General features: G+C 40.8%; 1 protein-coding gene across 1 annotated transcript in view; it reads left to right on the forward strand.

Moving 5' to 3' along the window:
- Window positions 1-24,756, forward strand: part of PRKCH (protein kinase C eta) — a 111,891-nt gene that overhangs the window by 63,981 nt on the left and 23,154 nt on the right. Inside the window, exons 8-10 of the mRNA XM_081939951.1 lie at window positions 770-913; window positions 2,336-2,509; window positions 7,593-7,747. Of these exons, the coding sequence (XP_081796077.1) occupies window positions 770-913; window positions 2,336-2,509; window positions 7,593-7,747 (473 nt within the window). The remainder of the gene's footprint in view (window positions 1-769; window positions 914-2,335; window positions 2,510-7,592; window positions 7,748-24,756) is intronic.

A 24,756-nucleotide genomic window follows, 5' to 3' on the forward strand; every position in this document is an offset into this window, starting at 1 on the left:
CGTGCCATAGGTTCGCCATCCCGACACTATCTGATAACCCGGCATTGCCCAGATATGTATTTATTGGGAGGATCAAACGTAATTTCTAATGTTGGATTTTCCCCTTACCGGAGGGAGCCCCCTTGTGGAATACTGTGAAGCCGTTAGCATGGCTACTCCACTGCACTGTACAAGTAGAAGCCATTTTACAGCACTACAGTAGAAGCCATTTTAAGGCACAACAGGCTGTATCTTAACAGAACTCACACCCCGAGGGGTGTTAAGGGTGTCTTACTCCCACAGTATTTTTTTTCCAAACAGTAAGTCATCTGTGTAAATTTGGTTGAAATTGCTCAAGGTGTTCCAGAGTTATGCTGGAAAACACACACACACACACACACACACACACACACACACACACACACAGATTCTGTAATTCAAGTCAATTCAGTTTATTGCATACTTGTTTTAATCAACAAACATACAATACTTTTCCGATTCATATCTGTTTTTCCCCTTTAGAGAGTATTTTTACTCTCTAAAGCCGAGCTGGGTGAATTAGATATCTTTAGAGTACAATTCCCATTAGGTCAAGTTAATTTATTTGTGAGGTTTGATGTCCAAAATTTCAGGTAGGTACTTCTTGCCTCCTTCTATTCATTTCATGTTCAAAGTGTTACACCTCCTGATGGTTTTCTTTTCGAAATTGAGTTTCTGAACTTCATAGGGGCTGAGAAAATTTGGGGTGCTGCCTTGCAGAAAGCAACTCATGACAATTGAATCTTTACAGAAATTAGTCTCCAGATCAACGTTGAGACGCCAGAAAAAAGACAGCACTAAGGATGGCAGTGGGACGGTTGAAGTCTCAGCCAGTAGGCTTAAAATTGAAGATCTGATATTCATCAGGGTGCTGGGAAAGGGCAGTTTTGGAAAGGTAAGTGTTTCTGGGGAGATTTGAAGTTTCCATAGTGGTGTCACTTTTCGTTATTTTGAAATGAATTTGCATTAATGGAAGGTTTAATTGAATCAGGCTGCATTCACATAATATGTTAATCTATAAATGTAGTTTGATTATTGTCTTAAAACGTAAAGGTAAAGGTTCCCCTCGCACATATGTGCCAGTTGTTCCCAATTCTAAGGAGCTGTGCTCATCTCCGTTTCAAAGCCGAAGAGCCAGCGCTGTCTGAATACGTCTTCATGGTCATGTGGCTGAATGACTCCACCCCAAAGGCACACAGAATGCTGTTACTTTCCCACCAAAGGTGGTCCCTATTTTTCTACTTGCATTTTTACGTGCTTTCGAACTGCTAGGTTGGCAGAAGCTGAGGCAAGTAACGGGAGCTCACTCCGTTACGCAGCGCTAGGGATTCAAACTGCCGAACTGCCAACCTTTCTGATCGACAAGCTCAGTGTCTTAGCCATTGAGCCACCATGTCCTGCGGTCTTAAAAAGTAGTGGCTTCTAAATTATTTCTTATAACACAAGTCCAAAATTTTAGTCCTGGCAGAAGTTTTATTTTGAATCATGACACTTGCTCAGCTCCTCCATCTGTATAAGAAATAGCATTAAGGACATAGCATTCATTAAGAGATGCTGCATTATGTCCCTTTAAATTGTGAAAATGCTTCCTGTTATTAAAACTCCAGTAAACTTTAAATCAAAGTGAAGGGTTATTTTTCTTTTATTCTTTTGTTTTATACTGTTTTCACTACGGTAAGTTCTCAGTGAAGTCTTAGGCCTTAGCTGCTCTTCATATGCAATTTCCAACATGTGATTTAAAGGCTGTTGTGGCCCTCCCACCAAATAACGTTGCATAAGCCTTATTTCTAGCTTAGCGTTCTTTGTGAATTCAGCCAATGTGTCTTTTTTTTTCCAGAGAGGCCCCGTCTAATGCCATGCGAATTACAGATAGTCCTTGAGTTGCAATGGAGCCTGCTCATTTCATGACAGCTGTAAATTGGGTCCCCCCTGCGACTGACCTAATTTTATGACCTTTTTGTGGCAGCCGTTAAATGAACCAATGATTGGCTATGGATATGGTTTGAATTAAAGGCTGGTTTTCAGCAAAACCATTGTAAAGCATGGACACGTGACTGTGGGACTTTGCAAGCGGCCATAAATGTGCCTGGAATGCCATCACATTACTGTGGGAGTCCCCAGCTATTAGAACTATTGTAACTTCAAGCGGTTGCGACGCCACCAGTCCTAAGTCGAGGACTACTTAATTTCTGCACAAATACACCTAGGTTTGACCTGTTTAGCAGGAAAGATCGTGTCTTGCTGTTTCTGAGATGCTTCCATAGTTATTCGTTTTCTTTTGCTTTGAATTAAATATCCCGGTTTGTGGCACATTTAGGTAATGCTGGCTAAAACAAAAGAGACAGGATATCTGTATGCCATCAAAGTGCTGAAGAAAGATGTCATTCTTCAAGATGATGATGTGGAGTGTACCCTAACAGAGAAGCGGATCCTGACTTTGGCAAGAAATCATCCTTTCCTCACCCAGCTTTTTTGCTGTTTTCAGACTGCTGTGAGTATTCCTTACAGCTCCAGGATTGGGCAAAGGCTTCTGGTGTTACTAGTTAGGAATCATTGCAGCAATTCTTTTTTTCCCCTTTCAACCTTCTTCATGGTTTTCTGTAGATGGAAGAACAGAGAAAAGAGGAAGCTCACAAATGAAACACAACGTATTCTCAGTGATGTGAAGAAGGCAGAGTAGTTGCACGGGGAGTCCTGCATTCCCTTCTTTCCGAACTGCAAACATCCGCATGATCACAAAATAAAAATACTTTTGGGGGGGAAAGACTTACATTAGAGTTTGTGTAAGCAGTGATCCTGCAGCAGTGACGTGCGGTGAGGTTTATGGCTGGTGAGGCTGGTGACGTCATCAGGAAGGCGGGGAATGGGACCACGTGTGCAGGAGGCTGAGGCAGCCTCAGCCTCCTGCACACATGGTCCCATTCCCCGCCTTCCTGAGTCAACATGAAGGGGACCGCGGAGCACGAGCCATGGGACTGCGGAGCGCGCTCAGCGGTCCCCTTCATGTTGACTCAGGAAGGCAGGGAATCGGACCACGTGTGCCTTTTCCCTTTTCCCTTTTTTTTTTCTTTTCATGATGAGAGCGGTGAGGCTCTGCCTCCCCTGCCTCCCCTGACCGCACGTCCCTGTCCTGCAGTTTTTCCAGCATCAAAATGGAATTACAAAATTGAAGAGTCCCTAGACATCATCTAGTTCTTATTTGATGCAAAGAAAAAATGCGTTGAGCTGGTATATCTCGGTAGATGTGTATGGATTTTGAATAAAATCTTTCATTCCAACTTTTAAAAAATAATTTCTCTTCTGATAAAGGTTTCTTCCCTGAAACCAACACGTTGTTAGTGCCAGTAGTCCAACCCACCTGAGCTGAGATTGTTTTACTTTAGTGGAAGGGCATAAAACCTGTTCAGTGTTTTATGCTTGTATCTGTATTTCCTTTCACTGCTCATGTAGAGGGAGCATTAAACATGCCACCTTGAGTTATACAAAATAGAAAGATGATGGTGATGATTGTAATGTCTCTATATCTACTCTGACATCATCATTACAAAAAACATTATCCGTAATTTCAGAGGACCTGCTGATCCTTCAATGTAGTACATGCCATCATCTATAAGGAATATGCAGACACTTACTCAGCAGCATACAAGGTCAACTTCTCTGTTGAGACAAGTTCAACTCCTATTGACATCATATCCATGCTGTTTTCTGAGACACAATACAATAACTGTCTGTTGTGCACAGGATGGTTTTTGACTTCCCAGTCTAGTCTATAGGTCTGGGATATCTTGATCCGAGCACCAACTAGGTCTGACATGCTTAGCCTTTTGATATCAGCTAATGTTGGCTAGGTTTTGTCATTTTCTATAGAACTCAAAATAATAGTTGGACATGTGCATGACTGACATCAGAAATGGTAATACTGAAGTGGGAATCATTTCAATTTCTGAGACACAAAGGTCAATGCCCTCGAGATTGCTCTCTTTGAATGAAGGGATTAAACAACTGATCTGGAATTTGTTAGGTTGTTTAATTGCCAGAGGTAATTCTTGCTTAAAGGGTACTTGGTCAGTGACCATTCAAAGTCATGGTAGGAGGAGACTTCGGTCCTCGTAGTTGCAGTCAGCGCAGTGTCCTCACGGTCATCTGATCTCAGTTTGATCACTTGGCAACCACAATTGCCCAATTGTGGCAAAGTGTGAAGTTGCAGTGTCCCACGCAGTCACCATTTGCAACCTTCACTGCTGACGTCTGGCAAACAAAGTCAAGGGGAAGTTAGCAGAAGGTCACAAATGGGGATCACATGACTGCATGACACTTGGATCGTGCAGGATTTGCCTTATGAGGGCAAGTGGGACTGCCGGAACTGCCGACATAAGTCAGTGCAATCACATCAGTGGTGGGATTCAGAATGTTTTACTACCGGTTCTATGGGCGTGGCTTGGTGGGCATAGCGTGGCTTGGTGGGCGTGGCAGGGGAAGGATACTGCAAAATCCCCATTTCCTCCTGATCAGCTGGGACTCGGGAGGCAAAGAATAGATGGGGGTGGGGCCAGTCAGAGGTGGTATTTACTAGTTCTCTGAACTACTCAAAATTTCCGCTACCGGTTCTCCACTGGTTAGAACCTGGTAAATACCACCTGTGAATCACATGATGCCCTCCTTTTTGACTGTGTCACTTAGCAATGGAATTCCCAGTCCTAATTACCATTGGCAAGTGACAATTACCTGTATCTCCTGGATTAAGCACAGAACAACGCCTCTTATCACATATGTTATTAACCTGTTTATATAAGCTTGCCGGTGTTGCATCTAGCTGCTATGTAGTTAAAGGTTGCCACTTTATAGATAATTTTTTCTACCCCCTCATCTTTTACTGTTCTTTCCTTTTGCTTTGCTCTTCCCAATAAGCAATGGATATAGGATATTCCTTCCCCGAGATTAAAGTCCATGAATCTGATCCACGAAACATGTGCAATGTAAACTCTTTTTTTTTGGGTTTGTCTTTAAACTGCCATTCAAATCTTTGTGGCTTAAGTGAATGTGGCCACTAGGTGGCAGAAACTGCAAGCGAAACAGAGCATCTTGCCATCACATGGCCTTTTTAATTGCGGAAGATATTTACAGAGGTTGCAAAGAGTCAGTAGCAGCTCTTTAATTCAGTTTCACTACTTTTCATGTTCCTGTCAAAGAGAGGGATTACTGACCCACACCTTAATTTGACTTCGCAAAGCTTTCAGTTTCTTGCAGAAAAGGGAGGAAATCTTTTATAGCCCTGGTTTTCCATCATAACATATTATTCCTAGCACCATGATGTCCATGTCCTGCCACCGCCCAAGTTTAGGAAATTGGCACAATGTGTTCTAATGATGATACTTCCTCCAAACTTGTTTTTAACTCCTCTGCCCTTGGCTGCATGATATCATTAGTTCTAGATACCCGGCAGCATAAGCTGTTTGTCTAATCTTGCTTTTGGGTCAATTATTAGGGGGGGAAAAAACCAGAGGCTTCCAGGATACCCAGCTTAACTGTTTCAACATTGTTATTGTGTTATTTTATTTCATCATGCTCAAGTCCATAAATATATAGATATCTATGTTAATATGGACCAGAAGCAATGGGTGGAAACTAATAGAAGCCACCTAGAACTAAGGAGATATTTCCTGGCAGTGAGAACAATTAATCGGTGTAATGACTTGACTCTAGAAGTTGTGGATGCTTCAACACTGGAAGTTTTAAAGAAGAGATTGGACAACTATTTGTCTGAAATGGTATAGGATCCCTGCCTGAGCACATTCTTGGATTAGAAGACCTCCAAGGTCCCTTCCAAATGTGTTGTTCTGTAATCTGTATCTATATCTACTGTATATATCTATGTATAAAAGTTGCACTTAGACTTATATAGATCACTTCCCAGTACTTTACAGCCCTCTGTAAGCAGAGTCAGCCTATTGCCCCCAACAATCTGTGTCCTCATTTTACCCACCTCAGAAGGATGGAAGACTGAGTCAGCTTTGAGCCAGTGGGAATCAAACTGCAAAACTGCTGGCAGCCAGCAGTCAGCAGAAGTAGCCTGGAGTACTGAATTCTAATCACTGCGCCTCTGCAGTTATAGGCATGCGGATAGCAAATGATAAATAAATTTAACTCCTTAACAGGATTTTGTAAAGTGTCCTAGAATCATAGAGTGAGAAGGGAGCTTAGAGGTCATCCAGTCTTCTTTCCCGTTCCAGTACAGCTTCTTTTACAGATCACTAAGTGGGCTCTGTTTGAAGATCTCTAGTGAAGGAGAAGTCACCATTTCATGTACTAGCTTGTTCCCCTAGTTAATAACTCATTTTGTCAAGAAGTTCATTATAATGGCTTTATAGTTTTAACGCATTGCTTCTTATCCTACTCTGTGGGATAACAGAACATAAGTCTTTGTCATCTATGTAGTCTGTGCTTGATCTCAGTATAAGTATTTCATTCCCCTGATAGAACTTCCTGAAGAACAAATTGCCTGGCGTCTTTGCCACTACTTAGTCATAACTACACATTGATTGCGCAACTCTTATAGCTAGACAAACTCATTGACTCTCAACTGAAACAGTTAAAGGAGATCTTGTCTTCTTGCATTTACCAAAAACCAGTATGATCATTTATCCACTCACCCATCCTAAAAAAGTGTATTTATTTTTTATGTAGACACCATTGTTATAATTAAGTTAGAAATATAAACCAATTCACCTTACAGGTGGGACTACCTCACCACTGGTAGGCTTGCTTAGTCTTCTGTCCAAATGCTACCTGTTGACGAGCAGGTTGAGAACCAGCATTTGTTCTACCTTCTTTGCATTTGATAGCCATTCTTGAAAGTCCCTTGGACTGCAAGGTGATCAAACCGGTCAGTCCTAGAGGAGATCAACCCTGACTGCTCTTTAGAAGGCCAGATCCTGAAGATGAAACTCAAATACTTTGGCCACCTAATGAGAAGGAAGGACTCACTGGAGAAGAGTCTCATGCTGGGAAAGATTGAGGGCAAAAGAAGAAGGGGGCGACAGAGAATGAGGTGGATGGATGGAGTCACTGAAGCAGGAGGCCTGAGCTTAAATGGAGGATGGTAGAGGACAGGAAGGCCTGGAGGAATGTTGTCCATGGGGTCGCGATGGGTCGGACACAACTTTGCGACTAATAACAACAACAAGCCATTCAAATAAAACATTCTTTCAAATGGAGGTCAGACCTCCAATGGCCTTTCAAATAAAGAGTTATTTTCAATAAAACAGGACACTTGACCTCTTTCTGTCAATATAAATTCTGAATGCATGGCAGGCAGTCTGAACTGGGGTTCCAGTGAGAGCAAATCCAGATTACCAATGTCCAATCCAAAACCAAAAAGACATTCCAGGATTGAATTAGGTTGATCAAATACTGTGTAGTTTGGTCTATGGGAGTAAAAATCCTAAATATTTTGCTCTTTTTGCTGCTGTTGCAATTCAAAGGGATTTTAAAAAAATTAGATGTGTGGGGAGAGAAAAAGGAATACAATTAACATCTTTCCACTGATGATGGTATCTGGTATTGCCTTTGATCAGGATCGCCTCTTCTTTGTTATGGAGTTTGTGAATGGAGGTGATTTGATGTTCCACATCCAGAAATCCCGTCGCTTTGATGAAGTCCGAGCCCGGTTCTATGCTGCAGAAATCATTTCAGCTCTCATGTTCCTTCACGAGAGAGGCATCATTTACAGGTCAGCAAAAAGAATGTGTGATTTGTTGCTTTGTCGTTAGGTGCAATCAAGTGTTGCTTTTTGTTGGAGAGGAATCTTAATGGTGATTAATATACCTGCTGGAGTTCATTAATGGGACAGCTTCGTTGCCCTGAAAGAGGAAAAATTAACAGGTTTATTTGAGTTGGGGGCATTATTGTGGAAGATGGGGTTTGACTGGGAGCTGCTCAGAGATGGGTGGCTACGTGAGCACACCCCAATCAAATCCCATCTTTTTTAGTTATTCAGACCTGAGTTGGGAGGACATTCAGGAGGTCTGCTTGAAAATCATCAAATGTAGGTGTCTGTTATTTTAAAAATGCTTGTTGTGGTAGCAATTTGAAATCTAGCTTTTGGGGGGAAACAGAGTTGCAGAATTAGTTGGGAGTATCTGTTTTCCTTGCCGGGGGGGGGGGGCATGGTGATCATGAGCGCACAACATTTGCTGCATATTTGGAAGCAAAATATTATGCTTGAGTGGAAAATTGTGTAAAGTGTTTCCATTGAAATCTAATCCGTGCCCATAATAATAATAATTAAAAAATACTTCTGGAACAGATTGTCCTGTGCATTAATTTATGTGACACCCCCCCCCCCCCCTCTTTGGATTCTTAGACTGGCTTACATGCTAGGAGGCCAGGATGATTTTTGTTTTCATTGTGTATTGCAATATCGCACTGGGTAACCAAAACAACCTTTGAACAATTGTATGCCCTAAAGTTGCAGACCTGCTCATTGAAAGTTGTTCTTTCTAAATGTGGTGGGTTTTGATTTCAGTATCTAATTCATCCAAGGACTCTGTCAATCAAATGGTTCCAAGAGCCATGGCAGCACAGTGGTTAGAATTCAGTATTGCAGGATTATCCTGCTGACTCCCAATTACCGGCAGTTCGGTAGGTCGTATCTCAATGGCTGAAGGGTTCCATCCTTCCGAGGTTGGTAAAATGAGGACCTAGATTGTTGGGGCCAATGTGTAAACTGCTTAGAGAGGCCTGTAAAGCACTGTGAAGTGATATATAAGTCTAAGTACTATTGCTAAAATTATAAGTTAGATGAGCAGATTGAATTGTGTTTGTGTTATATGAGTCGACACAGTGTGTATTTCTTCAGCTCCGTTTTCTTGCATTCTTCCTTCATGTTATTATAGAGCTTGACATTCATTAATTTTGGGCTCAATAGTCATCATGGTTTTTCCAGTTACAATGTAGGGCTGTGAAGGTTGGACTATAAGAAAGGCTGAGCACCAAAGGATTGAGGCCTTTGAGCTATGGTGCTGGAGAAGACTCGTGCGAGTCCCTTGGACTGCAAGGCGATCAAATCGGTCAGTCCTAGAGGAGATCATCCCTGAGTGCTCTTTAGAAGGCCAGATCCTGAAGATGAAACTCAAGAACTTTGGCCACCTAATGAGAAGGAAGGACTCACTGGAGAAGAGCCTAATGCTGGGAATTATTCAGGGCAAAAGAAGAAGGTGACAACAAAAGAATGAGGTAGCTGGATGGAGTCACCGAAGCAGTAGGCATGAGCTTAAGTGGACTCCAGAAGATGATAGAGGACAGGAAGGCCTGGAGGAACATTGTCCATGGGATTGTGATGGGTCGGACACGACTAACAACAAGTCATCATAAATTGAGGACTATCGGTAGTTTACACAAATAATCATGGCTTTGAGGTAGAAAATATAATGAAAGAGAGTGAAGAACCAGTTGCACATTTTCATGCAGTCAACATTAATTGAAGGAAAAGATACTCAATAAAACACAAATAAGGAAACAGTGTGCCAACTAAGCTCTTTCTTGGAATTGATCAAATCATCTTTGTGATGTAAAAGACAAATGCAATCTCTCTTCTTGGATCCCATACATAACATTTTTGAGAGAGAGTTGCATGTTTTACTGGGAACTGACACTGAGTTCAAGAAAATTTCTGGTAAGCTAATTAGTATTGAAATTGGGACACTCGTTCTACCGAATATTTTTTTCATATAATCTCTTATTTAAAACACATGTGGAACTCTTCACAAAGCTAATAACTAATAATGAGGCAGATTCCCAGGAAGCATGGGCAGAAAGAAAGCTTCATATTTTAATGAACTGAATCTTTAGAAATTTGCACTCAATAAAAGGAAATGTATGAAATTTCTGGAAAAAAAGGTTTTTAGATAGAATATTTTGTCTAAAGCAAGGGTGTCCAGACTTGGCAACTTTAAGACTTCCCCAGTTTGGACAGTTCTTACCCAGAATTCTGGGAGTTGAAGTCCAGAAGTCTTAAAGTTCCCAAGTTTGGACACGCCTGGTCTAAAGGGAAAATATTTGTGATATTGATACTTGTCTAGACAGTGGGCATGCTTAAGGGCCTCCTTAGAAAAGGCAGGTCTTTGTGTGAGCTTAGCCTCATGTCCCACTTACCAAAACACAAAGGATTTCAAGGGAGACGTCCCCTTATCAATAATCCTCCAAAACAAAACAGAAATCCTTTTGAGTGGCCAAGGACATCGAATGAAGCTGGAGACTCTCCCGGCCCTGAATTGCTACCCATTGTGGAAACAACCTGTCAAATCATCTTCATCTGAAAATGGAATTTAAAAGAAAAGAAAAGAAATTAATGGGGTATATATTATATGATATTCTTTTATGTTGTAGATAAGTCGTCAAAGATAAGATACTTTTAATCTAGTCAAACCATTTGCTCCAAGACCAAACAGAAGATACTCAAAATAATATATGCATTTATGGCAGGGCTGTCAAACCTGTGGCCTGCGGGCCGGATGCGTCATGCAGTGGTGACGGCCACACCTATGTCCGGTTTAGCAAAAGGGGAAAAAGTCCCGACATGTCATATGATGCCGCTGTGGCGACGTGAGTTTGATACCCCTGATTTATGGACATTTGAATCATGCTCACTAATTCTTGGGTTCTGGACGTTCTCTGAGCTTGGATGTTTTCTGGCAGACATTTCATTACCAAGCTAGATAATAACATAAGTGCATGGGAGAGCAGCATTGCATTACTTATCCTGATAATGAAACCTCTGCCGAAAAACATCAAGAATACAACCGTTCTATCCTGAGCTGCATATATTCTCTGCTAATGGAATTGGAATCACTGTTATTTCCAGACCGTATGAACTCTTGAGACCATCTGGAATTTCAGGAGTGTGTGATAGGATGGACATTTTCACAAAATGTTAGGCTCCCCTTGCTCTCTCTCACTCGGCGGTTCGAATCCCTAACACCGCCTAACGGAGTGAGTTCCCATTACTTGTCCCAGCTTCTGCCAACTAGCAGTTTGAAAGCATGTAAAAATGCAAGTAGAAAAATAGGGATCACCTTTGGTGGGAAGGTAACAGCGTTCCGTGCGCCTTTTGTGTTTAGTCATGCTCGCCACATGACCATGGAAACTTCTTCAGACAACGCTGACTCTTCAGCTTTGAAACAGAAATGAGCACCACCCTCTAGAGTTGGGAACGACTAGCACATATGTGCAAGGGGAATCTTTACCTTAAGGGACTTTTGCTAGGCATATTGGAATCTCAAAATGCATGCATCGTGTGGGATGGTTTAGTTGCTATGATGGTGAATAAAGGGCCGTGGAAATTGCCTTTGAAATCAGTCTGAATGCTGGTCTTTACTAAACATAGATGTGACATTCAGGGAATGCTGATCTTTCTGTTCAACTGTGCATGTGAGAGGTGTAATGTTAGAGATCACGTAAGAGAGTTTGGTGTGGGCATTCGTTTTGTATAAAAGGCTATTGAATTACTGGCAGCTCCCTTTTACAGTTGTCTTGATGTTGTTGGCTATTAATGTTTCTTGATGATATCATACACAGGCTTGAACATGTCTAGATCAGAGGCTTAGGTAAGAGAGGCACGTAACATCATGGTTTGGGTGGCATGCAGAAAGCATGAACCGTCGTTTGGTAGTGCAGCAAAAAAAATTGGATCTATGATGTCCTTACCTCTTGATAAATTAGAGATCTGCAGCAAAGAAGTTTATTAAGCACTATAACCCAGCTTTAATCTGTCATGTTTTACTGCTCTGAAAATAAAGCCACTTTCAACAGTTCCCCCTCTCCTTCTTTTCTGTTAAGACATAATACTTGTATGTTTCTTGGCAAACGTCTATTGAAGGCTCGGCTTCCTCTAAGCTATGAATTGTTCGTGTTACTTTTTAAAAACGGTTGCTCACCCTCCCTTGTTTGGGCAGGTTCTGTACAAAGTTTTAATGGCCCTCTTTGGAAATACATACTCGTTCATCAAAGGGTGACATGGAAGAGATGGTCAGGAATCATTTTGATTGCGATAGAAACGATGAGTATACGTTGCAACTGCAATGTTTTGTGTAAACATAAGGAGAAATTTCCTGTTGAGATGATCTATACAAACAGTGGAACAGTCTACCTACAGAGATGGTGGCTTCTGTTATCTTGTGAAGTTTTTTTTTTTTAAAGAAAAAGCTGGACAGCCACTTCTTAAAGATAGTTTTATTGCTTTTTTTCTGTTAGTCTTTTCTGACTCCATCCTTCTGATCCTATGAATGTACCAAGAATTCTTATTATTTTCATAATCATCTTGTGAGAATTGAGTTGAGAAAGCCCATTAACCAAATCCCTGGCACGCACATGAACTTGGGTTCACGTTAGGCTAATGGGTTTGCAGATACTCTACCTAAGAGATTGGAGAGTTTCTGCTGGTCAAGGAAGTTAATACTAGGCTAAGTGGATTGTTAATACAAGGGCTATAGAATTGGGGTGAAATAATTTAAATGCAGCTCAACATTAATAATTAATACAATTACATTTGTTTAAGAATTTTCCTTTTCTCTTGCATAAAACAGTAAAGTTCTATTGGATTTTACTAGGGAAAATGACTATCTTCAAGACTTTGGGAAGTCAAATTGTACAATTATTTTATATGCAGTACACTTTAGTAATCTACTCCTGCACTGGGGATGGGTGTGCGTGTGTGTGGTGGGGGGAGTGAGATTAGATTTTATGATCTCCAAATTGCCTTCTATTCTAAGATTCAGTTTGGAATAGAAATTCATATACCCCCAATTCTTTCTTCTACTTATTTTGCAGTTTGGAATAGTCAAAAGATTTAATTACAGACCTTTAGCCATCACTTGATGAAGCAGATCTAAAAATGGTTGTTTATTTGTTCAACTTTAATGGACGAAAATGGTTAGTTTGCATATGATGCAGTCCAAAGAGCTGTTTGGATGGGAAAAAAATAGTCAAACTAGTAAATACTTTCTGTCAAGCCGGCCTCCCTCAGCAACCAAGAAAGAAACCACTTAACTCCATTTTGCAGAATTAAGAGTACTTTTACTGGTTATGAAAAGATAGCAGCTAAACAAAGCAAGATCTGAGGCAAAAGTGCGCGAAATAATACATATCAATATGTGACCAACCCCCTCCTTCCCTCATCCCACTATCCAATCTGCAAATCCCTTAGGTGTCATGTGAGTTTCATCTTCAAGGAGCATCATCAGGTTGGTATGCAGGACGGTTGGCCTTGACCAACGCCAAGTACTAGTCTCCAGCATGCTCAGTAGACAGTGAGACCAAAACTCCCTTTTTACAATCTCTCCTGTACTAAAACTTCCCCTCCCAAATACCAGCCCCCCCCTCCCCGTTTCAGTGGCAGCCGAAAACAGATAGCGAAACAAGAGGCTGACACTTTCTCTTGTTTCTTTTTTACTACAGAAACATAAGGCAGCCTCTGAGACAAAATGACCCCATTGCAAATGTAATCTATAAACTGCCCATCTTTATTTCAGTTCTTAAGCAAAAGAGTGTCAGTTATGAATCTCTTAAATAAAATGCATTTTTATTCCTTCCAAAAAATTGATTTCTCAATGTGTCAGCTTTAGTGCAATGGTAAGCAATTTGCTTTAGCTCAGATAGGAGGCTGTGCATGCCAAGAATTGCTCTGGAAAACACGACTGTGGCAAAAACAACTAGAAGAAAGAATGGGAGGTATGTAAGTTTCCACTGGAAGGTTTTTTGCTTTATGTCCTCCAAGACCACAGTTCCTGTAAAAATGACTGAGCAATTTTTACCCTGGCTCACATATGGATGTGAATAAGATTTAGTGGAAAGTTGTATTTCATGCTCCTGGTTTTATTCCTAAGTGGGTATCAGTGGTGGATTCCTACCAGTTTGGACTGGTTTGGCCGAACCGGTAGTGGTTTGGCAGCTTGGGTCACTGGAAATGGCAGTGACCCATGCCTGCCATGCCCCTGAACCGGTTCTCTGGGTGGTGCCATAGGCGCCGCCATCTTGTTTTTCGGTTCTGCGCTTGCGCAAAACAATTTTAGTCAGTAGTGCCTGCCGGAACCCATAACCAAGCAGAAATGACTCCCACATTGATAGTAATAGTGGCAGTGGCAGGAAGAGGTGTTCCTCTTCCACCAGCCAGTTTTTCATGGCATAGATCTACATTACACTGAGAGGATGGCTTCTTGGTGATGATGGCCATCCTTTTGAATAGCTGTAAAATAAAACTGGATAAAATCATGGAGGACAGATCTTCTCATGATTTATAAAACTTGTAAAAATGTATGTTTCTTCCAGGTTCGGTATAGTATATTTCCAGTTGCACAGGGAACAGTTTCAGTTGCAAGGGGATAAGGATGCGAGAGGGAATTTCCTGCTTAAAAGAATCCCTGGAAGTGTTTGGTTGGCTGTGCAAGAAACAAAATGCAGGATTAAAATGGGCTGGTCCTGGTCCACCAGAGCTTTCTTATGTTCGTGTCTTTTTATTTTTCATGATATTGTTTCTCTGTTTGCTTTTAATTTTCAAATAAATAGGAATATACCACAAGAGTGGAAACATAACAAATAAATAAACCATTAGGTGAGTAGCTGTGTCAGGGTTTCAAATAGCATCCAAAAGTAAATCAGAGTCCAAGGCAAAGTATTGCTTAAAGTTCCAATTTATGTAGAGAGCCATGTTGGCACATCTGGGAAAACCCGAATGTGAAAGCTTCCAGGTTTTCCCCACCCAATTGAAAGTTCAAGATCTTGCCCCAGATCCACAAATCCATCACATGGCCCAATCTCCCACTGCCATGCTGGCAGTTCCACCCATCCAGTTCCAGTCAGGTGCAGAGGTACAGAGACAAAGGATGACCTTGGCTTTCTAGAAGGAATTTTGTTTGGGCTACATAGCATCTAACTCCGTACAATCCCTCCCTCCCATTTTCCCACAATAGAAAAAGGCATAGTAGAATAATAGAAAGTGTGCCAGGCCAAAGATCCAAGAGAAATATGGCTGCAGGCCTGACAGCTGATGATTGCTACTACTAAGTTGTGTCGGGAGTGCTGAAGCACTTCCAGGTTGAAAGGACTGAACGGTGATTGCCTGGGGAATGCCCAGTCGGGGGCAAAATTTCATGCCCCCATTAAGGTGCCCACCAAAGTGGCACTCATTTATCTATTCATGGTTGCTTGCTTTTGAACTCCTGATTGGCAGGAGCTCACCCTATCCCGTGGCAGCAAGCATGTCTTGAATGTGAGTCTGCCTGTCGTCACCCCAGGGTCCTAATTTTGTGAGCCATTTCATTCATGGTGATTGCTGAGAATTGACTATCACTAAGTCAGGCCAGAACTCAGCCATGGAGTCCTTATTTCAGACAACTGAAAATGGTTGCTACCATCTCTCTGCCTTGAACAACATAGGTAGTTATTTTGAGGAACAGTGTTTCTCAGCCTTGGCAAGTTTAAGCTGTATGGACATTCCTCAGCCAGCATGGGAAATCTAAACTTCCCTTTGTACAGGGAAATGAAACTTGATGTCTGACCTTCTAATGCCCCTTTTCTTGATCCAGCTCCTGCTTCTCTTCCCAGATTTTAATAGAAATAAAAATAGAATCACAGAACAGGAAGGGACCTTGGAGGTCTTCTAGTCCAACCCCTTGCCCAAGGCAGGGGTCCTCAGGTAAATGGTTCGACCCCAGATAAATGGTTGTCCGGTCTTTTCTTAAAAGCCTCCATCAATGGAACACCCGCAACTCCGGGAGACTTTCTTATTGAATTTAGTGGAATCGTGCACTTTGCAACATGGCTCAGTTTGTGTTCTAATAATGCTTTGAATTATAGTTCTAAGTATATACCAGGGGTGGGTTGCTACCGGCATTACTGCGCAAAAAATGTTTGTGCTTTTGCACCTATAAAGATCTGCACATGGACACAAATTCCCCTGTTATAAAAGAGGGGAAAAATTAAATTTTTGCAATGAAGATTGTTCTGCACATGCGCAGAACCGAAAATCAAGATGGTGCTGCCGCCGATAGAACCAGTTCGTGGGTGTGGCGGGCCGAGTTACTATCTACTCAGCTGAACTGGGCCAAACCAGTAGGAACCCACCTCCGGTATATACTGTGTGTGTATTTGTGTTACAACCCCTGGTATGCCCATATACATACATACATACATACATACATACATACATACATACATACATACATACATACATGTATTTATGTTACAACCCCTGGTATGACTAAATATGGGAGGAAGGTCACTACTCCCTCTTTCTGTCCTTCGGCTTATCACAAAGACCATGCAGGCAGAAAACCATATTTTTATTTTTACTGTTGCCTTTTTATATTTGTGTTGTAATTGTACTGATAAATAGTCTCCTTTTATTTATTTATCAGTACAATTACAACATATATACATACATATATATAATGTTTGTGTTACAACCCCTGCTATGCCCAAATATGGGAGGAAGGTCACTACTCCCTCTTTCTGTCCTTCGGCTCATCACAGAAAACCATGCAGGCAGAAACCCATATTTTTATTTTTAATGTTGCCTTTTTATATTTGTGTTGTATTTGTGCTGATAAATATATATATATATATATATTTATTTATCAGTACAATTACAACACACACACACACACACACACACACACACACACACATCTTTTGAGAGCCTTCAAGATGCTGAGTGAAATTTTAAGTTACTGTAGACAAAAGGAGGTTTGAGGGAGAAAGGCAAGGCAAGGTTTGGTAGAACCTGGCAGAACTCCTAGTAATAGACCATAGGCATTAATTAAAACAATTGTAATAATCAAACTAGACTCCTAAATACTCGTGGAAGCTGCTGAATATCTAAACATCAAGACTTTGCTGATGGCAGGATTTATAATTTTAATTGCACTTTATAATTAGGGCCTAGGATAAGTATTACAGTAGCTCAGCTGAAAGGCTGGAGCCTATATTTTAGGGCTAGAGTCATACATATTTTTCCAAGTAAGTCACAGATTCCCCCCTATCTTTATCCCCCCCCCCCCCCCCCCGTGTTCCAAGAAACTCAGGAGTAACATCTGGAAAGTCTCCAGCAACTGAGTTCCCCAAAGATTTGGAAGCAGTTTTAATAGATTTTAAAAAGAGTAAAAAAAACCCACCCCCTTTTCTAAAGAAATCTCTGCAATTTAATATGCATATATATATATATATATATATATATATATATATATATATATATATATATATATATATATATATATATATATATATTTCCTTTTTGGCTGACATGGCATTTTCTTTCGTGCAGCCACAGATTATTTTTCTAAGCTGAACGGCCACCTGCAAGCAATTTCAGTGAGTCACTTTTTGGCACTCATGAAGGGGTGGTACAGGGCATCCATTCTCTTTAAATGTGTTTCCACATCAAGGCAATGTAATTGCATTTGCACAGGAGGCAAGAAGAAACAGGAACCGAAGGAAGGAGCTTCCGCTAGTGACCTTGCTGAAATCAGCACAATTTGACATGATGGCGCTTTGTGCCAGGTTTCTCGTAGCAACCTCGCTGCAGATCCATCTTCTAAACCTGAAGTAGGGTGGAGAAATCCAGGGGGGTCATCGTCTCTATTGCAGTCAGTTAAAGTAGTGGCCCTCAACTATGGCTCTGCATTCCTTATTCTAAGGCAGGGGTGTCCAAGCAGAGCTGGCTGGGGAATTCTGGGAGTTGAAGTCCACAAGTCTTAAAGTTGCCAAGTTTGGACAACCCTGTTCTAAGGTATCAAGCCTGGGGGTGGGAATCACCTATTTTTGGCATGGTTTTTTTTAATGCAAAAATCTGTATTTAACATCAAAGTTGAAGGAGTTAAACGGGACTTTTCCAGTCTAGTTCTCTGGTTGCTCTGGGATCTTTGAAAGGTATGGTTCAGTGGTTCTGGCATCACCTCTGCCAGCTCCTTCAGAACTCTGGGATGTAATCCATCTGGTTCAAGTGATTCAAATTCCTCTAGGGTAGACAGGTGTTCTCTTACCATTTTCTTGCTTATTTTAACTTGTATTCCTAGTCTGCCTTTTATGGTTCTGCATTTGGTAGGTTAGGCTATTTTTCTCCTTTTGCATGAAGACAGATGCAAAGAATGAATTTACCAGTTCTGCTTTCTCTCTGCAGACTGTCACTTCCTTACCATCTTCCGTGATCATTTCTTTGACCTTTTTCTTGCTTTTTATATGTTGAAAGAAACTTTTTAAAAATTATTTTTGACATTTGTTGCAAGTCTTAGTTAATTCTGAGTGTTAACCTTTCCAGATTTCATCTTTGCAGATTTGGGCTATTTGCTGGTATTCTGCCTTGGTTATGTGCGCCTCTTTCCACTTTTTATATTTGTTCTTTTCATCCTTAAGTTATTTAGTTATTTAGTTATACACTTACTGACTTATTTAAGTGATTTCTCATACTTGTATCCCTTTTTTTCATATCAGTCCATTGGCAGCAGCCACAATTTAGCATTTTCACATGAGGAAGCTGCATGTAGATTCAACAATTCCTGACATGGTCCAAACGTATAGTTGTTCAGAATTAAAAAATATATCCTCAAACTTTGGCTGTTATTTAATTAGCCCAAAGCACTTCTGTCTTCTTGACTCCCAAACTGTATAAAGGGACCATGCTTCAATGACATTAGAAGAGATGATGCACTAGAATAATTAAATCAGCCTTTTAGAGGTATCCTTGTTTAGTATTTTAGAATAGAGTTGGAATTCTACTACATTGACTCCTTCTCATTCTAATAGATAGGGAATTATTACATTCTAAAGTAGCTGTAACAATGCATCAGGATTCCCTAAGACTATTCACATATAGCTGAGACATGATTTGAATTTCAGAAGTACCAGGAAGTTACTGACCTTGTTGAAAGGGCACATCAGGTCATAATACCGGAATTCTTTTCCTAGTATAAGAGGAAGCCTATTCATGGTCCTGTGAGCTGACTGAGAAAATGCATTTATTTAATTTGGAGATATAAATGATCAGTAGTTTCTGCCACCAGTTTCAGTACAGTGAAATCAAGGGTGGGTTCCTGCCAGTTCTAACCTCTTCTATAGAAGAGGTTCCATAAATCTACAGTGCCGTTTAGAACCGGTTCCAGCTCCATCCCCCTCCCCATCCACACATCATCAAGATGAAGAGTGAGAGGAGGAATTCTGGGAGTTGAAGTCCACAAATCTTAAAGCTATCAAGTTTGAACACCCCTGGGGTTTTTTTTCTAAAGGGTTAGGGGTGCAAGGGTCTTGTAACTCGACAGCTTTAAGACTTAAACACTTCAATGCCAGAGTTCCTGAGCCAACGTGACGGGAGGAGGAATTCTGAGAGTTGAATCCACAAGTCTTAAAGCTATCAAGTTTGAACACCCCTGGGTTTTTTTTCTAAAGGGTTAGGGGTGCAAGGGTCTCGTAACTTGACAGCTTTAAAACTTGCGTGCTTCAAATGCCAGAGTTTCTGAGCCAACATTTTGGTTGCTAAGCAAGAGCGTTGTTAAGTGAGTCTCACCACATTTTACAAGTTGGCCACACCCACCCAGTCACATCTCTGGCAAGCCATTCCCACACGGTCACATGGCTGCAAGCCACTCCCACCCGGTCACATGGCCAGCAAGCCACTCCCACAAAGCAGGCCACACCTACAGAAGAGGTTCTAAAAAATTTTGAAGCCCACCACTGAGTGAAATGATTGCGCCCAAAGAACAAACATTTAGGAGACATTAGTCTTTTTGCTCTGGAGTTAATGTCATTTGCACCAATGATTCCAGGAGGAAAGTTTTCTTTCTTTCTCTCTTCTCCACTCCTCCCCTCTGCAAATCTTATGAATAGCAGTGCTGTTGGGAATGAATAAGTTACAGGATATTAAGTAGGTTATGAAAATTCCACTGTCTCCATCCAGGGGAGTGAAAGAATATGTTGGACTTATAGACCTTTGGTTGTTTGAGCACCTTGTAAGATTTACCCAGTCATCATGTCATCAACTTTCTGGGAGGAATTCTCATCATACATTCAGTGGTATTTTTCTTGCAGTTCTGGGAAATCTCCCTGTATCCCGTTTTGCATGAAAGGACTAGTATTCTTCCTTTAAAATGTGACTCCCTGCTAAGGAACATTATTCTACACCAACAGACAGATTGATGATTATAAAAATATGTGTTATTAAAAAAACAGGAAGAAAAGCATAGAATCTTTGTATCATGAACAAAATGTCTCCAGAAATATTTGACATGTTACTTTAACACCTACAATCTGGCTGAAAAAGAAACTAATTTAAAGCCCGATAAACCACATTTCAGACCTGGAAACCATCTTTTCCTTTTTGGATTTCAGGCCTGCCACACTTTCTATTGTGGGAAAATGGGAGGGATTATACAGAGTTGGGTGATGTGTAGCCATAATAACATTCTTTCTCAGAAAGTCGCTTTTGTCCCTGCACCTGGACGGATGTGGATGGGAGGAACCTTTCTTCGTAGCAAGGAAGGATTGGACCATGTGACAGACTTGTGGGCTTTGAACTTTCAACTGGGCAGGAAAACCTGGAAGCTTTCAGATTGGGGTTTTGCCAGATGTGTCAACATGACATCTCTAATGAAATGGAACTTTGAGGAAAAGCAAGCCTCGGAGTTTTCTTTCATTGGGGGTGTTTCTTGGAACCCTGACACCACATTTAAAAGCAGTCTACAGTTTTTCATGGTCCATGGCAATGCCTCAGACCATTTCCTTGTGAGAAGGGTTCTTGGTATCATGAAAAATTAATTAGAAAGGAAGCCAAGACTGTGTGGCTTTAACAAGCAGCAATTGTACTAATGTCAATTTGACAATTTACTTGTCATTTTAATGGCAGTAGGGAAACCATAGTTTGTCAGTACAATGAGCAGGTTGTAAAATCATGTTTGACTGTTAGACCAGCTTGGCTTTCTTATTGTGAGGTGAGTGATTTAACTCCCTTTTGTTAATCTATATGACCCAGATCATTCTCCCTTCAACCAGCCAAGTGTCAGCGTTCCGGAAAGACCCAACTCCAATGAAAAACTCCAAAACAGGCATTTCTCAAAGCTCCCATTTATTAGAGTAGGTATACAGGCACGTCTGGGAAAACCCGAGTTTGAGATTTCCGGGTTTTCCCTCAGTAAGTCAAAAGTCCAAACCCATCCCCTGCACCCATCAATCCATCATATGGTCCAATCCCAATCCATCCCAACTCGAAACATCACTTCAACCACTCCTCCTCTAGGTGCAGGAATACCATGACCTTGACCGAAAAGAAGAATGCTATTATGTCTAACTACATTCTCTCTACTCAATCCCCCCTCCTAATTTCCCAAAGCACAAGAATGTGGCAGTGTAGAAGCTTCCGGTGTTAACTATGGCTTCCAAAGCTGACACCAAGTTTATTACCCATTTACTAGGACTTTTTTCTCTTGTAGTTGAAGAAATTGAAAGAAAGAGACCCTTTCACTGAATAGTATTTCTTTATTTTCCTCCCGTCATTTTTCTCTTAATGCGATGTGTTTCTCTGCTTGTTGGAAAGTGACAGAGTGGAAAGGATAGATTCCCCACAGAAACAGGTTTGTTCTGTGGTGTGCTCTTGTCCATCTTTTCAGGATGCTTTTCAATGAATGACAGCTGAAATAAATCTAATATTGCAATATAGTATAAACACATCAATTTTAGAATTTCTCCTAAGGTAGGCAGTGAATTTCAGTTTAATATGCATAGTTGGTCAGGGACTACACTCAGACAGAGAGAACCTGTTTTTAGCACTTACTATGGCCAGATACATATGTGGAATCTCGGTTAAACAAAAGGATTAGGATAAACTTGTGATTTTGAGAATTCTTGATTTGAAAAAAGCAATGAAGCTTCATTGGTCTCTAATTACAGAGATGTCTAGGTGAATCTTTTTGAGTAGAATCTGAGAAGAACATAGGAGAGACTATAAGATAATTTTATGTTCCACTTTATCCATTACATCTCGTTATAATGCACAAAGATTTGGCTTAATACCTTAAGCAGAACCTTTTATAGAAGCCGCAAATTTTCCTCCTTATCCTTTCCATAATACTCTGGCAGCAGGATAAATGTGCATCAATTCATTTTATTGTAGAAGTAATTTTGCTTCCTGGATATTCACTATTTACAAAGCACAGATTCACTCCTGATTTGTTCAGTATGTCAGAATATTTGCAGCAAACACTCCTCAAAGGCTGCATTTTCTTTGCTGTTCCGATAAATGGAACTGCCTTGGAAAATTACATTACCAGAATTTTGTCCAGTAATACTGAGCAGTTATCCTTTTTTCAGGGTTTTTTTTCCAGATGACTCAGGCTGACTAGATTCCTTGAGACCACTTAGCAATTTTTTTCCAGTGACCTGGAATTTAGAATATTCAGTGTATCCAAAATTAGCTCTCAAATTACCTACCAACAAGCCTCTTTCCCTGGATGAGTTTAGGACACTGAACCAGCAAAGCCAACCCTATTTAATTCAGCTCCCTGAACTTAAACACTTGGTGCCTGTGGTTTTCAAGGAAGATAGAATGCCATTCTTTCCTCTGGTCCAAACAATACTGTGGAGAACACAGAATCCACACATTTGAGAGAAATAGAGCTGTACAAGAGGGATGACCACTAATTGGTTTCTTTTTCATATCCTAGTATTCTGGACAAGATGCTCACTGTCTGAATCCCAAAAGTATCCATTCAATTCAGATTAAAAGAATAATACCAAAATCTATATTGGAGTTCAAATATATCACATTTCCAATCATGGCCAACCCATAGATGTCCTTAAGTGGGGAATAGCCATCCTTCAACAACTGGCTTTCAGAGCTACATTGTCTCTGAATCTGTAGGCTTCACATTAGTTGCTACTAATAAAGAGAGAGAAATTATGTCTATGATATTGTCCCATCTTTATTTCAGCCATTAGAGACGACTGGCCTGTTTAGTTCAGCATTATTGAGGACCAGTGGCCACATTTTCTTGCGAATGGAACCATGAATGTGGCAAACCCAGTGTCCCAAATGGATCAGGATACCTATTATCTCTGATGCTACTTTTGCTTTCAGACACACTTTTTTCTTTCATCTCCCCCCCCACCCCCACCACTGTATGATGAAGGAAAGAAAATAATGCCCATGATACAGGCCTGAACTGATTTCTTGCAATTTACATGCTGCTACTTCTTAGTCTCTATTGACTGACAACAGTGTTCCAGAGTTTAGTTGGGCAGGGATTGAATTGGATTCCAAGACCTAGCTTGAGAACTAAGCCTGAAACCTAGAACTTCCATCTATTTCCTAGGCTATTCCTGGGATTCCAGTATTACAAGAGGCAAATAATTATTTCTATCCATTTCTGGCTCAACAGGCATATTCTGTTACACCTCTATTATGTTTACTTTTAAGTTGTTTGATTGGGCTTTTTTGGTCTCTTTGAGTTAATTTTTGACTTCTTATGATTGCCTGGACTAGTTTTTCTTGGCAAGGTTTTTCAGAAGTGGTTTGCTATTACCGCCTTCTTTTTACAGCTGAGAAAGGGTGACTGTCCCAAGGTCGCTCAGCTGACTTTAAAGTAGAACTCATCCTCTCCCAGTTTCTAGCTCGGTGCAATAACCACTATACTAAAATGGCTCTCAATTGGGCTTAATCAGAGTTTAGATACACAGAGACAATGTACTTTGGATTAGGAGGCATCTGAACCTGTTCTGTCCCGTGATTCTAATGAATATGCAGATACAGGCTTGGCTGTCTGCCACGACTAATTACAGAGATAAAGCCACCCCTTGGCTAGGAGACTAGAACGCTATCTTCAAGAACCAAGATTAGACTTACGGAATGCTTTCTCAACGGCTAGTAAAATGGACTGTTGTTTCCTGCAAAGATTCCCCTCCCGTCGCTCCACATATAAACTCTTTGGGAGGGGCCACAACCGTAACCAGCTGTCCCTATTTCCTTCTATGGCGTCTTCTCCACAGCTGCTCCCTTCTCCTCTCAGCTCTACGCGCACGCACATCATGGACAACCTCCCTCTGTTCCTCCTCACTGCTCCCTGACTCAGATGCCACCTGGTGGCCAACAGGCCTCTCTAGTCCCTGCTCTGACTCCAAACACTCTCCAGAGTCTTCCTCATCCTCCAGAGCAGTCCATAATGGTCAGCGCTGTCAGAGCACCAACAGCTCAGCTGGCTGCTGCTGGGCCACAACAGAACCATGACTGTTTATGACAAGGAGAGCCTAATCAAATCCAACAAAGCATTTCTTGTGTCCTTTTGGTTAACAGTCCTTAGACCTGAGAGCTCTTAGACTTGATCTCTTTAATTGTTTCACCATCATGGAATTGCTGAGCAAATGGAAATATATGTCTTATTTGTGATTTAGCAATGCATCATGATGTTACATGAGTCTAAATTATACATTTGTTCAGATGACTTCCCATCTTAGCCAAGAATAAGTAAAAACCATACTACTGAAGGTTTATAGAAATCAAATCATGCCTTCCAGATTACAGATGGGTTCCAATATGTCTGCTGTATTCCCCATAAAATAATTCTTAAATGATAAATCTGATTTCTACTTTCTATTAAAAATATATGTAGAAACATATAACATAGACATATATGGAAAATGCTTCTGTAAAACTTTCTATATTTTCCATATTTTATGTTACCTTAATATCTTTATATATGTAAATTTTAA

This window comes from Natrix helvetica, assembly GCF_964273705.1.
Source record: "Natrix helvetica genome assembly, chromosome: 1".
NCBI classification, from domain to species: Eukaryota; Metazoa; Chordata; class Lepidosauria; order Squamata; family Natricidae; genus Natrix; species Natrix helvetica.